Source organism: Acomys russatus, chromosome 16, assembly GCF_903995435.1.
Source record: "Acomys russatus chromosome 16, mAcoRus1.1, whole genome shotgun sequence".
NCBI lineage: Eukaryota > Metazoa > Chordata > Mammalia > Rodentia > Muridae > Acomys > Acomys russatus.
In genome coordinates this window covers 9,936,530-9,951,297 of record NC_067152.1, presented here as the reverse complement: position 1 = coordinate 9,951,297, position 14,768 = coordinate 9,936,530, and the positions used below count along the sequence as shown (strand labels likewise).

Genomic DNA, 14,768 nt, shown 5'->3' with positions numbered 1-14,768 from the left:
TAAACTCCAATTCCTTCAGCTGCAGAGTACAGACAGAAATGGAGCCTCACACACGGGTTTGGGAAATTGCTTTATTTCTTCCACTGGACGTGGTAGAGAACATTTCAAAAATAGTAAACTGTATCTCATATGTTCTACATACCCAAGTGTTCCCCTACTTGCATTAAAACCTTTGGAATATATGGGGCCAGACAAATGGTTTGGCTGTTAAGAGCACTGGCTGCTCTTCCAGAGTACCAGGGTTCAGGTCCCAGCACCCACGTGGTGGCTCACTACCGTCTGTAACCCCAGTCCAGGAGTCCAGGGGAATCTGACCTCCTCTTCTGGTCTCCTCGGGCACCAGGCATGCAAGGGGGTGCACGGATACCTACGCAGGCAAAACGCCAATATACATGAAGATTAAAAAAAATTTTTTTTTTTGGAAAATAGAGGGGTCCATGTACCCTCTGAGAGCTTTGCAGGATCTCAGCTTGATTATACAGTCTGTAACGATCTGAACTGATTCCTCTTCATTGTCTGTCTCCTTAGCATAAATGCGACCCATCGTGTGTGTGTGTGTGTGTGTGTGTGTGTGTGTGTGTGTGTGTGTGTGTGTGTGTGTGTGTGTGTGTGTGTGTGTGTGTGTGTGTGTGTGTGTGTGTGTGTGTGTGTGTGTGTGTGTGTGTGTGTGTGTGTGTGTGTGTGTGTGTGTGTGTGTGTGTGTGTTGTGTGTTTAAGGTGGCTGGCCCTGCCTGAGTCTCAAGGCCGCCGCGTTTGCCCACTTGGTCAGCAGATGGCGCTGCAGGCCTGTCCCACAAAAGGCGCTCCCGTCGCGGAACCCGGAAGCGTCGTCCGGGAAGGGGGCGGGCCCAGGGCGCGGCAGTCCTGCGAGTTGGGAAGAGCTAGTGTCCCTCATCCCGACCTGCATTTTCCTCCCGCCCCCTCCTCCCGCGCTGGCGCGCCTGGGTCCTTTCCCGAAGTGAAACCAACAGACTCCGGGAGTTGGGGACTCGGCGGGCGCCCACGGGACAGATAGCCCTCAGGGCGTCCTAAGTTTGCAGGGAACATGGGCATGCTCAGGGCAGGGCTGTGCCCGGGCCTCACGGAGGAGATCGTCCAGCTTCTGAGGGGCCGAAAGATTAAGACAGGTGACCGCGTGGGCGCGTAGCACACAATATTGGCACGACCGCGGAGGTTGGTGCCACGGTCTTGGCACACGTGCGGGGTGCTTCGCTCTAACAGGAAGGCCACTCTCCTCCTCTGACCTCCTGGGGAGGCTGGGTTCGCGGGAGCCAAGCCGGGGGCAGAGGACTCTGTTGTGTGCTGGGCTCCTCGCCGGGTCCTGCGTGAGTGCCTGAGTGCTCCAGATTGGAAGTAGAATAAGACCTTAACCCCATTCACAGCAGAGGAAAAGGCAAGCGTGCGTGACAAGGCTAAGCCATGCCTGTGGCCAATCAGTTGCATTTGGTCTCTTTCCAGTGGCGGACCTGGCAGCTGCTGATCTAGAGGAAGTAGCTCAGAAGTGTGGCTTGTCTTACAAGGTGAGCTCGCGATCTGCAAGCTCCATGCCAACCTGTCTTCCAGAGCGGGTCCCCAAGCTGCAGGATCAAAGTTCCCCCGAAGTAGATGGGGGAGGGGAGCACTAGACCCCCGGAGTGCTCTGCGGGTGCTGGGGGCGGAGGGCAGGGATGAGCAAATGCCGGCTAGGTAGATCACTGGGCAGTCTGGCTGCTCTGGAGCCTGAATGTCCTTCCTATTGGCAGGCCCTGGTTGCCCTGAGGAGGGTGTTGCTGGCGCAGTTCTCGGCTTTCCCCTTAAATGGCGCAGATCTCTATGAAGAGTTGAAGACTTCCACTGCCATCCTGTCCACCGGCATTGGAAGGTCTGTATGTCTACCGGGGCAAGAAGGTGAAAACAGAGTCTCTCTGAACCGAGACTAGAGAGGGCGGGGCTGCTGAGGGTAGTCTGTAGCTGTCAAGGAACCTACAGGCATCTGGACCCCCTTGGTTTTTCCTTAGAGCAAAGCTATAGCCTCAGCACTCTTGGGTACTTGGGTCATTATTTGCTTGGGTAGGGCAATCCTGTGCATTGAGAGAGATCTGGCAACATCCCTGGGCTCTCCTCAACAGATGTCAAGCTCACCTCTCCTGCCCCCAGTTATAACAATCAAAAATGTCTCCAGGTATGACTCAGTATCTCCTGGGAGCCAACTTTTCCCAGTCAAGAGCCACCGTCCTATAACACAAGACATCACTAATATCCTATTATTCAGCAGAGTCCATGATACTTAAGGCTAAGGCAAATGAGACTGGTACAGGGTTGAGAGTTCCTGGGAGTCTGCACCTATGCTCTGACCCCAGGACAGTGGTCCTCAGCCTTCCTACTGATGCCACCCTTTAATAAAGCTCCTCAGGTTGTGGTGACTTCCCCCCACCCCCAACCATAAAATTATTTTCATTACTACTTCATGACTGTAACTTTGCTACTGTTATAAATCATAAAAATATCTGATATGCAACCCCTGTGAAAGGGTTGTCCAACCCGGAAAGGGGGTCGCGACCCTCGGGTTGAGAAACGCTGGGACCTCCGTTGTGATTAGCTTAAGAGGAGGAGCCAGAAGAGGTGAGGCCAGAGCCTGTTATCTTTGCCATTCTGGGTCGGGGGGGGGGGGGGGGGGCAGGTGTGTGTGTGTGTGACATACGACACGGACACGACATGACACATGTGCATGCAGGGGACGTGCACTCGCTGAAAAGAGCAGTTACGTTGTGCTCTGTGGTTCGGGGTTGGGAAGGAATTGGATGACAACTGGCATTTTCTGGCCCAAGTGAGCCTGACCTCTCTCCTGGCCTGTTTGTGCGGAGTGTGATGAATAACACTGCCATCACAAAGGTCTTTGGATTGGTCTGGCCCTTGCTGTTTCCATAACACATCCTCTTGGCAAGGTCTGCACAGTCTGGTGCTTGCTCTCGCTGGTTGGGGGGGGTCTGTGTTTGTAATCCATCAAACATTGGCTGAGCGCCTACTGGGTGCCAGGCACATGCAGATGCTATCTGCAGGAGTGAGGCTCAGTATCTCAAGCGCGGTGGCTACTGTATATGGGAGACTTGTAAGTGCAGCGGGCAGGCACAGTGGCTTTGGGGCCCAGGGAACTTATAAAAACCGGTGTACACAGAAGGAGCAGTGAAGAGGGGTACGCTGGCGGGATTGCAGCTGCGGGCATCCTGGTGGAGGAGGGGGTGGAGGATTGGGGGGGGGTGGCTGCTTGGAGTTGCACAGGTGGCCTTGGCATGGGCAGACCAACCACTGAGCTTTCCCTGAGGGCTTCCCTTGACTCTGGCACTGGGCTTAGCATTTCACGGCATGTGTTTCATTTGCCCATCACAACCCCTAATGAGAGCGCACCCCCCTTTGAAGTCATCGTTATACATGTGAAGAAATGGGGACTCAGGGTCAGGGACCGGCTCAACTAGATGGTAGCTTGGGTGTTCCCGGTGTACCCCGGAAGGTGAGAGGCCACTGTGAAAGCTTTTGTAGGCCACGGGGCAGAGCTGTGTGGATTGGACGGGCCAGCGAGGGGACGCCAACAGGGATCTGGTGGCGCTGGTTTGGGTTGTGTAAGTCTGATCCAGGGTTTGTGAGAGACATGTGGAAGGAGAGATGTGGCAAGAGACTTAATTATGAGATGGGGTGTGGGTTTGAAGACTCAAAGGTGGCTTGCTGGGTTTTCAGACTTGCCTGCAGTGTGCTGTGCCTGTGTAGCGCGTGTTAACATTGCAACTCTGGAGGTGAGGCTGTGGTCGAAGTAAGTGACACTTGTGATTGCCACACATTAAACGACGGTTAAGGAGGGCCCTTTGTTGTAGGCCTTCTCGGAGGAGGGCTGAGGCACGCGGGTGTAAGTTTTGCAGGGCAGTAGAGCAGATGGCACACCGTGGGAAACGCTGAGGATGGTTTGTCTTGCCAAGTCAGAGCTTTTGCCTGTTCATCTCCATTGGAATAAGGTCTTCAGGAACCATGAGGGAGGTTGTCTGCGTGAGTGACTGGAAGAATAAACTGGTGACAAGTTCAGTGGGGAGAAATCCCACAAGCCCCTGCGTTCTAGGCAGTTCTGGTTTGTAGTCCCTCCACATTTTGTTATGCTCAGAGGTAAGGGGGCAGGGGGGGGGGGGAGGGGGGGCGGAGGGGTTGTAGTGGTAGGTGCCCTGCCCCAGAGCCAGAGCCAGGAGGTGGGGTTGGAAGTACCTCACACAGGTGGGATCTCTTAGTTAAGTGTTTGGTGGATTGGTTTTCTTTTGTTGTTTAAGATTTTATTTTAGCTGGTCATGATGGTTTATGCCTTTAATTCCAGCACTTGAGAGACAGAGGCAGGTGGAGCTCTGTGAGTTTGAGGTCAGCCTGGTCTACATAGTGAGTTCTAGGACAGCCAGAGCTATGTAATAGACCTTGTCTCAAAAATAACTTTTTTTGTTTATTTGTGTGTGTGTGGGGGGGGGGTTGCCATGTATATGTGGATGCCTATGCAAGCCAGAAGAGGGAGTTGGGCTTCATGGTGTTGGAGTTGCCGGGGAGAGTGAGGCATCTGCTGTGTTATAGGGAACCAAACTGAAATCTACAAGAGTAGCAGGGAGTTTTAGCTGCTGAGCCATCTCCAGCCCACCCCACCCCCAATGTAGTGATGGGTTCTTTGGTTGGTTGGTTTTGGTTTTATTGAAACAGGATTTCCCTGGGTAGCCCTGGCTGTCCTGGAACTCACTTTGTAGATGAGGCTGGCCTCGAACTCACAGAGATTCTGCCTGCCTCTGCCTCCCTGAGTGCTGGGATTACAGGTGTGCACCATCACACTCGGCTTTGTGATGGATTCTTTTGTTTCGTTTTGCTTTGTTTAAGATTTATTTATGAGCCGGGCAGTGGTGGCGCACACCTTTAATCCCAGCACTCGGAGCCAGAGGCAGGAGGATTGCTGTGAGTTCACGCCCAGCCTGGTCTACAAAGCAAGTCCAGGACAGCCAAGGCTACACAGAGAAACCCTGTCTTGAAAAAACAAAAACAAAACAAACAAACAAAGAAAAAAAGATTTATTTATGTATATTCAGTCTTCCTGTACATCTGCATGACAGAAGAGGGCATCAGATCTCATTATAGATGGTTGTCAGTCACCATGTGTTTGCTGGGAATTGAACTCAGGACCTCTGGAAGAACAACCACTGAGCCATCTCTCCAGCCCTGTGATGGATTCTTTGTTTGTTTGCTTGTTTGTTTTGTTTTTCAAGACACAGTTTCTCTGTGTAGTCTTGGCTGTTTAGTAGACCATGCTGGCCTCGAACCACAGAGATCCACCTGCCTCTACCTCCTGAGTGCTGGGATTAAAGGCATGCGCCACTCTTAATTGGAGTCAAAAACCAGAGATTCAGCCAGGCGTGGTGGCACCCGCCTGTAATCCCAACACTTAAGAGACAGAGGCAGGCGGATCCTGTGAGTTCGAGGCCTAGGGACTCATCCGTCTCTGCATTCCCACCACTGGAACTATAAACTCACACCACCCAGAGCTGGCTTTTCTTTTAAAAACTTACTTTAGTTTAATTAGCATGTAAATGTATCTGTGAGTGAATATGTGCATGTGGATGCAGGGGCCTGTGGAGACCAGAGGTACCAGATGCCCTCAGCAGTTGTGAGCCAGCTCCTCGGCCACCTTACCAGCCTCTCCACTTGGTTTTTTATGTAAGTTCTGAAGCTCAAGCTAAGGTCCCCATGCTTGCAAGGCAAGCGCTTTTGTCAACTGAGTCATCATGCCAGCCCCCACCTGGATGGGGTTCTTAAACTCCAGAAGCGGTTCTGTGGAGCTCTAGACTCTCTGACTGTGTGGCGGATGCAGCTGGTCTGGGCCCCACCCGGGAGAACACGAGGGGAGGAACTGCTGTGATGGAAACCAGGCTTCCCCTGTCTCTTGAGAGAATGGGATTCAGAAAGAGCGGAGGCTGGAGACCTACTAAGTAGATGCTTATTAAACACACCTAACGTGTCCTGTTCCAAGGAGCCACAGGGTGGGTGGAAAAACCTGAGCACGTTGATAGGCAGGAGCGCCATGGCCCCTGGAGTTAAACTAGGTGGAGTGGCAGCTGCTTGCTGCTTCTCATGAGCTGATGGGTTGTGGTTGGCCACCAAGAACCTCTTCAGATGCCTGCCGTCCGGTCCAGGACTGTTCTTGCTGAGTTAGGGAGATGCATGGTCAGGTATTGGTCCAGGCTGGGACACAGAATCTTCAGTGCCTGTCCTGGGCAGAGCATGGCGGGTAATGACCTGTTTCATGGCAGGTTCAGGGGCGGAACTGGGCTTAGAAGTGGCCATGTTTTGAGGTTCACCCTGAGGCTTCCACAGCCAGAGTTTTAACAGTCAAGCCACTGTTCTTTTCATTTCTTCAGTAACATTTACTGTGTGCCTTCAGGGTTTTCTGCTTTGTGCTAATACTGGGGACACAGCAGGGATAAAGGCCCAGTCTTTGCCCCAAGGGTGTTTCTAGGAGATGAGGGAGGCAGGCAAAAAACAAGCAAATAAAAAATAATTACAAACTCCCAGAACTAATAAGCGAGTTTAGCAAGGTCTGGGGATACAAGATCAACACATAAAAATCAATTGCATTTCTCTGAACTCACAATGAACACGTGAAGACTGAAATTAAAAACACAGTGCCATTTGCTGCTGCATCTAAGAAAATGAAATACTAAGGTCTGAATCTGACAAAGCCCGTGTAGAATTTGTATGCTGAAAATTAAAAATGCTGATGAAGTAGATCAAAGGTGACCCAAATAAATGCCGAGACTTGCTGTGTCCATAGATTACAAGATTCTACATTAGTGAGTGCCAGCTCCCTACCCCCCTCAGCTCCCATTTTTTTCCCCTTGATACTAGAGATTGAATTCAGGGCTTTACATGTGCTAAGCAGGCACTACACCATTAAGCTATGTCTACACACACACACACACACACACACACATTTTTAGAGTCAGGGTTTCATTATGTCGCCATTGACTTCACAGAGGTCAGGCCCACCTGACGTGGGGATCAAAGGCCTATGTCACCAGGCCTGGCTTACTTTCCAAATGTATCTGCAGGTTTCTTTTTTTTTTTTTTGAGACAGGGTTTCTCTGTGTAGCCTTGGCTGTCCTGGACTCACTTTGTAGACCAGGCTGGCCTCGAACTCACAGTGATCCACCAGCCTCTGCCTCCCGAGTGCTGGGATTAAAGGCGTGTGCCACAGCTTCTTCTCTCCTCTCTCTGCCCATCCTCCGGTTCGCTCCTCTTCTGCCGCCAGCCTGGACAAACTACTTGATGCTGGCCTCTATACTGGGGAGGTGACTGAAATCGCTGGCTGCCCAGGCAGCGGCAAAACCCAGGTAACTCAAGGGGCCAACTGTAGGGAGGGTTGAGGGAGGTGGGTGCATTGTCCTGGATTCCTTGGCGGGGGTGGCAGGGGGTGGGGGAGGAGTGGGGAGTAGGAGGTGGGTGTTCTTGAAGGTGTCCCTGTGGGCTTCATGGTCAGAACAGACAAGATGGCTGCCAAGAGCAGGCACGGCCCTGGCAAGTGCATGTTGTTGGACTGGGTAGGATGTGGTGGGGAGCTGCCTGACGGCCCTTGCTCTTTTCCAAGGGCTTAGATTTACCCAGCACCCCATCCTGTCTCTGAAGGTGTGTCTCTGTGTGGCTGCGAGTGTGGCCCACAGCCTGCAGCAGAATGTACTGTATGTTGATACCAACGGAGGAATGACGGCGTCCCGCCTCCTCCAGCTGCTGCAGGCTAGAACCAAAGAAGAGGAGAAACAGGTAAGCTGGGTTCCTTGAAAAATCCCGATGCCGGGGCTGGAGAGATGGCTCAGGGATTAAGAGCACCGGCTGCTCCTCCAGAGGTCCTGAGTTTGATTCCCAGCAACCACATGGTGGCTCACAACCATCTATAATGTGATCTGATGCCCCCTTCTGGACTGCAGTTGTACATACAGGCAGAGCACTATATACATAATAAATAAATAAATAAATAAATATATATATATATATATACATATATATATATATTTTTTTTTTTTTAATGTAAAAAAAAAAAAGAAATCCCGATGGTGGGGCTGGAGCGATAGCTCAGTGGTTAAGAGCACCGTCTGCTCTTCCAAAGGACCCAGGTTCAATTCCCAGCACCCACATGGCAACTCACAACTGTCTGTAACTCTGAGATCTGACACCCTCACACCAATGCACATACATTAAAAACAAAAAAACAAAACAAAACAAAACAAAAAACCCAATACGACCAAAAAAAAAAAAAAAAAAAAAATCCCGATGCTAAGAGACCTCACTACCCTTTACATGGTATGAATCTATGACGTCGTCATCAGCTCTTGCTTTGAAACGTGAGAGTCCTCTGCGTTCCCAAAGCTGCCGGTGTTAACGTCATCATCCCAGCTTGGATGCTGCCTGCACTGATTCTCTCCAGGAACTTCCAGGTCTTTGCATACCATAAATCAAAGCTGGCAAACACCTAGCATCTCTGTTTCCAGCCCATTTCTTGCCCATGGCAGGCATCACTAATCAATCATATCCATCCTTCCTGCTGAATTCTGAACGTCTTACAGCTCAGCACCCAGGTAGTCACCACTGTGAGATCTGGCCCATTAGGCAAAATCCATTTGCCATTGTGGATGCCAAGCACCGTGTCTAAGTGCCTCTTTGCCCTTTCAGCTCTGTGATTACTTACTCTTTATGGCTTTCCTGGATCACCGTCTCCAAGGGCCTGCTTCTCTTCCCCATCTCCCAGGCAGGTGCTCTCCAGAGGATACAGGTGGTGCACGCATTTGACATCTTCCGGTTGCTGGATCTGCTGCACGACTTTCGGGGCACCATGGCCCAGCAGGTGAGCCTGCTGATTTGCCTGTTTCTGCGTTAGCCAGCTGGCCAGGTGTTAGCTGTATGAGGGCAGGTGTCCTAGCACAGACTATATTTGGAGTGGATGCCCAATTTAACAGCTGCAGCTGTGTTTGCACATGCATGCCCCCCCCACTTCCACCACCCCCTCCACCAGGTGGAATTTCTTAGTGCTTAATTTCAAGTGCTTCATGTTTTACAGGCCCACCAGCCTGTACAACAGTGAGCTTCTTTTTTTTTTTTTTTTTTTTTGAGACAGGGTTTCTCTGTGTAGCCTTGGCCATCCTGGACTCACTTTGGTAGACCAGGCTGGCCTCGAACTCACAGCGATCCGCCTGCCTCTGCCTCCCGAGTGCTGGGATTAAAGGCGTGCGCCACCACGCCCGGCTAACAGTGAGCTTCTTGAGGACAGGACTTATTGTCTTCCCCTCTGCATTACTCACTCAACTCAATTAGAAAAACTTTTGTTCCTGGCGGTGGGGACACACGCCTTTAATTCCAACACCGGGGAGGGTGGAGGCAGGAGGATCTGCCTGGATCCCATAGAGATCCACCTGCCTCTGCCTCCCAAGTGCTGGGATTAAAGGCGTGAGCTCTCGACACCACCTGGTCTAAACTTCATTAGTGTGTGTGTGTGTGTGTGTGTGTGTGTGTGTGTGTGTGTGTGTGTAGGTCAGAGAGGCCATCTGGTCTAAACTTCGTGTGTGTGTGTGTGTAGGTCAGAGAGGCCATCTCTGTGGAGTTGGTTCTCTCTTTCCACCTTGACCTGGGTTCCAGGAATCACACTTTGGTTAGCAGGCTTGGGCAGCAATCCCTTTGTCTGTTGAGCCATCCCACTGGCCTCCACTTTTTTTTTTTGGAGATAGGGTTTCTCTGTGTAGCTATGGCTGTCCTGGACTTGCTTTGTAGACCACACTGGCCTCCCAAACTCAGAGATCCACCTCTGCCTCTGCCCCTGCCTCTGCCTCTGCCTCTGCCCCTGCCTCTGCCTCTGCCTCTGCCCCTGCCTCTGCCAGGATTACAAGCCGAGGAGCCTGCCCTGGGCATCCCCTAGAGGTCACTGGTTCACACTACCCACTTCCCCCCCCCCCCCCCCCATCCTAATAGGCTACAGCTTCTTCAGGCACCGTGAAGGTCATGATTGTAGATTCTGTCACTGCGGTAGTTGCCCCACTTCTGGGAGGTCAGCAGAGGGAAGGTAAGTATTAAAGGACAGCCTGGGGACAGGGTGGGGACTTCACCTCCCAGCCCTGTCCTTGGACCTCTGCTGCCTTTCTTGTCTCTTCCTCCCCGCCAGGCCTGGCCTTGATGATGCAACTGGCCCGAGAGCTCAAGATCCTGGCCCGGGACCTGGGTGTGGCAGTGGTGGTAAGGATGCTTCACCTCGAACACTGTCCTCTGTTCCTCTTAACTGTCCTCCGGGAACTGAAGGGAACAGAGCCCAGAGCCCAGCTTCCACAGCTCAGAGAGGAGCGTGGACCATGGGTTATAATGGACCAGGAACTACTTTGCTTTTTGTCTATCTTGCTTTTTGTTCTGTTTTTTTTTTTTTTAAATTAATAATCTATTCTGTGTGTGTGTGTGTGTGTGTGTGTGTGTGTGTGTGTGTGTGTGTGTTAATGCTCAGAAGAGTGCAGGCATGTGTGTGCCATGGCACACACATGGAGCACACATGGAGGGCAGAAGACAACTTTTGGGAGCCAGTTCTCTCTGTCCACCGTGCTTTTAAGACTGTCTTATTTCAGCCACTTTGCTTCTGCTCCAGCTGATTCCCCTAGTCTCTGCTTCTCAGTTCTCTGTGGGACGCCAGGGCTGGGATTACAGGTGGCAAACAACTAGCATTCTTTTTTTTTTTTTTTTTTTTTTTTTTGGTTTTCGAGACAGGGTTTCTCTGTGTAGCCTTGGCCATCCTGGACTCACTTTGTAGACCAGGCTGGCCTCGAACTCACAGCGATCCGCCTGCCTCTGCCTCCGAGTGCTGGGATTAAAGGCGATTTTTGCGTCACCGTGCCCGGCTTTCTTTGTTTGTTTGTTTTAAGATTTATTTGTTTATTATTATTATGTATAGTGTTCTGTTTGCATGTACACTTACACACCAGAAGAGGGTGCCAGATCTCATCATAGATGGTTGAGAGCCACCATGTACTTGCCAGGAATTGAACTCAGGACCTTTGGAAGAGCATCTCTGAGCTATCTCTCCAACCCCTAAGTTTTATTTATTTATTTATTGAGACAGAGTTTCTCTGTGTAGCCTTGGCTGTCCTGGACTCACTTTGTAGACCACACCGTCCTCGAACTCACAGAGCTCCGCCTGCCTCTGCCTCCCGAGTGCTGGGATTACAGGCGAGCACCAGCACACTCATCTCTAAACTGTATTTATTGAGGTAAATCTAAAGAATGAGCCAGTTCCCAGTCCCAGGCACACTGGGTGGCTTACAATGACCTGTAATTCTACCTCCAGGGGAATCTGACAACTCTGGCCTCTATGGGCGTCAGCACTACCAACATTCACACAATTAAAAATAATAAACATAGGGGATAAGAGATAGATGGCTCAGTGGTTGAGAGTACTGGTTCTTCATTCAGTCATGAAAATAGAAATATATATATATATGTAAGAACACAGAAAATAAGAGTGACATGTTATTTTTGTTTTGTCTTTAACAAGGTTAGTTAGAAAGTTAGTTAAGAGTGTGCTGTCGAGCCAGGCAGTGGTGATGCACACTTTAAATCCCAGCTGGGCGTGGTGGTGCGTGCCTGTAATCCCAGGATCGCCGTGAGTTCAAGGCCTGCCTGGTCTACAAAGCGAATCCAGGACAGCCAAGGCTACACAGAGAGACCCTGTGTCGGAAAAAAAAAAAATTAGTCCCACATTGGGATTCCTCATCCAAACCTTCCTTCTTCCCCATACACAGACACTCCAGACACAAAGGGCTGGGCATGGGATGCCTGTCGCGGCTACAAGTCCAGCACTGGCTCCACTTAAGGAAAGAGTGAATAAATGGACCCTGTGCCCCTTACTTGGTGTCAGGCCCAAAGACTTTGTGGAAAACCGGGTTCAGGTCAGGAACCCTGGGTTGAGGCTCTACACTCAGCTCTAAATTGTAGCACCAGCCAAAAGTCTCAGGTTTCCTGTCTGAAACGGAGGCTGTAGGAACAGGTGTCTTTGGTACCACGGTCATGGATCTTCGTCCCTTTCTGCAGGTGACCAACCACTTGACCAGAGACAGGGATGGTAGAAGGTTCAAACCTGCTCTGGGACGCTCCTGGAGCTTCGTGCCCAGCACCCGGATTCTCCTGGATGTCACTGAAGGGGCTGGAACACTAGGTAGTGGCCAACGCACAGTGTGTCTGACTAAGTCTCCCCGCCAGGTGAGCCAGCGCTGGTGTTGCGGGGAACCTCGGGCCGGGAGAGGGTGGTTCCATGACCACTGGTCTCTCTTTTTTTAACACTTATTATAATTTATTCAGATTACATCCAGATTGTTATCCCCTCACTTGTATCTTCCCATTCCCACCTTCCCTCCCTCCCTCTTCTGCCCTATTCTCCACTGCTGGTATCTCATTGAAGGATTCTTTGATGTTGAAACCATGAAACAAAGCCAACCACTTAAAGCCAGGCAAGGTAGCACACACCTTTAATCCCAGCACTCAAGGAGGCAGAGGCAGCCGGATCTCTGTGAGTTCGAGGCCAGCCTGGTCTAGAAAGCGAGTCAAAGACAGACAAGGCTACACAGAGAAACTCTTGTCTACAAACAAACAAGCAAACAAAAGCCAACCACATAGATTGCTTAATTATGTTTTTGCTGGGTTTTTTTTTGTTTTTTTGAGACAGGGTCTCTCTGTGTTAGCCTTGGCTGTCCTGGACTCACTTTGTAGATCAGGCTGGCCTCACTTGCAACTCACAGAGATCTGCTTGCCTCTGCCTCCCAAATGCTGGGATTAAAGGCAGCACCACCACACACAGCTTAGATTGCTTAATTCTACCTACCCCCATCTCCTATCTCTTCTTCCAGCCAACAGGTCTACGGGAGGTGATAGACATTGGGACATTGGGGACTGAGGACCAGAGCCCAGAATTGCCTGACAAACAGACGTGACACCGTTGGTTGGAAAAGGGACAGCCTCAAGGCCCTCACACCTTCCTTCCCAGTTCGCTGCCAGTTAGGACCCGGCGGTGCAGATGGCTCAGGCTCATCGGAAGACAAGCCTCAGTTTCCCCAGCTTCACTGTGTGGGATCTCACCGAGCCACTGCCGGAGGCTGCTGCAGCAGGAGACCTAGAAGACCTCTGACGTCGCGGCTTTCCTTCCTTTGTCCACTGTACGTTTCCACTGAGGGTTGATGTCAACCTAGCTTGGCACAGCTCTGAAGAAACACAGTAGTGACTGGATAAATAGCTTCCTGGTCCTGTGTTCACCATTGACTCCTAAACCCATCCCTCACACAGTAATTGAGCCAGGAAGCCTTTGCTCCCCCTAACCCCCGTTTATTTTGGCCTCTGTTTTCCCACCTGCAAGATGGTACCTATTTTGTCTCTGAGTTGCTCAGTACAAACAGCCTCAGAAATGTAAACCTCTTTATATATATGAGGCCTTGTGAACCATAGAGCCCCCTGGTGTCCCCCAAGGAGGTTGTTTCTGAGTTCTGGCAGTGGGAGTTCTTCCTTCCCTGCTTGCTGCCTGGGTCTCACACAGCTGCATACCTCACCCTGATAGGTGAGAAGATAGCTGCCTGCTGTCCCAGGGATATAATTTACCAGGGAGGAAGGATGTGACCTGCTCCCAGTGAACCAGACACTTGTTTCATATGCATGGTGCCCCGTGGGGCTCTTCCTCAGTATAGTGTAACCAGAGGTGCTGAACCGTGGCCTAACCCATAAACAGACAGCCGGGAGTTTGCACAGTAAATAGAGCCAGCTGGGAAAATTGATGCCGGCGTAAATAATACATGGCAAATCTAGTCTTTTATACAGAAATTCATTGCTGGTGGCTCTAAGATTCAGTATAATTACACCTTCTCGTCCTGCCAGCTGTACCACAGCCTCGTGCCTTAGTGAATAAAATAGCCCCCTGTCTATTATTGAGACTGTGGTCATCCATCTGAAAGTCGTAACTCTGGCTGAAAGGGGAGGATGATACCAGGGGATGGGAAATAAAAGGCGGCAGAGTCAAGAGAAGATCAGGATGGTTTACGGACCGCAGTTTTTACGGGGAGGTCACGCTTGGTTAGAGAGCCTGTTGTATAATTGGCTTGTCTTGGCTGAAGGGGGATCAGAGTTATAAAATGTGATACTTAGGGCCAGTGAGATGGCTCAGCAGATAAAGGTGCTTGCCACCAAGCCCGACAATCTGAGTTCAATCCCTGGGTCCCACAGAATGGAAGGAGAGAAGTGATTCTTGAAAACTGTCCTCTGGCCGGGCGTGGTGGCGCACACCTTTAATCCCAGCACTTGGGAGGCGGAGGCAGGAGGATTGCTGCGAGTTCGAGGCCAGCCTGGTCTACAAAGTGAGTCTAGGACAGCCTAGAGAGAAACCCTGTCTTGAAAAACAAACAAACAAACAAAATTAAAACAAGAAAGAAGACCCCGGGGACGCCAGTCTTGGGTGTTCTTTGGGCATCCCTGTCTCACAGCAGACAGCACCTGTTAGTCAAAGGCACTCTTGTGCAGTGTTTTAGTTTCTTAGTGCAGCTTCACAGGGAACCACTACCAGTCAGGGGGCGCTGGCACTCAAGGGAGCGCCTCCTTGCCTGCTCTGCCCTGGGTGGATCTGCCTTATAGTTCTGCAGGTGGGGATTTCAAGTGCTTCACACCTGTCTCTCTCTCTCTCTCTCTCTCTCTCCCTCTTCCTCTCTCCCCCACCTTTTTCTCTCCTCTCT

The 14,768-nt window shown here is 50.9% G+C and overlaps 1 protein-coding gene across 1 annotated transcript; it reads left to right on the top strand.

Moving 5' to 3' along the window:
• Positions 1–844: 844 nt before the first annotated feature.
• Positions 845–13,161, top strand: Rad51d (RAD51 paralog D). The gene is made up of 10 exons (XM_051158131.1): positions 845–1,127; positions 1,459–1,520; positions 1,743–1,861; positions 7,292–7,373; positions 7,666–7,800; positions 8,783–8,878; positions 9,997–10,087; positions 10,187–10,257; positions 12,094–12,261; positions 12,906–13,161. The coding sequence occupies exons 1-10, from the start codon at positions 1,046–1,048 to the stop codon at positions 12,987–12,989; spliced, it is 990 nt and encodes a 329-aa protein (XP_051014088.1). The 5' UTR covers positions 845–1,045; the 3' UTR covers positions 12,990–13,161.
• The last annotated feature ends 1,607 nt before the right edge of the window (positions 13,162–14,768 follow it).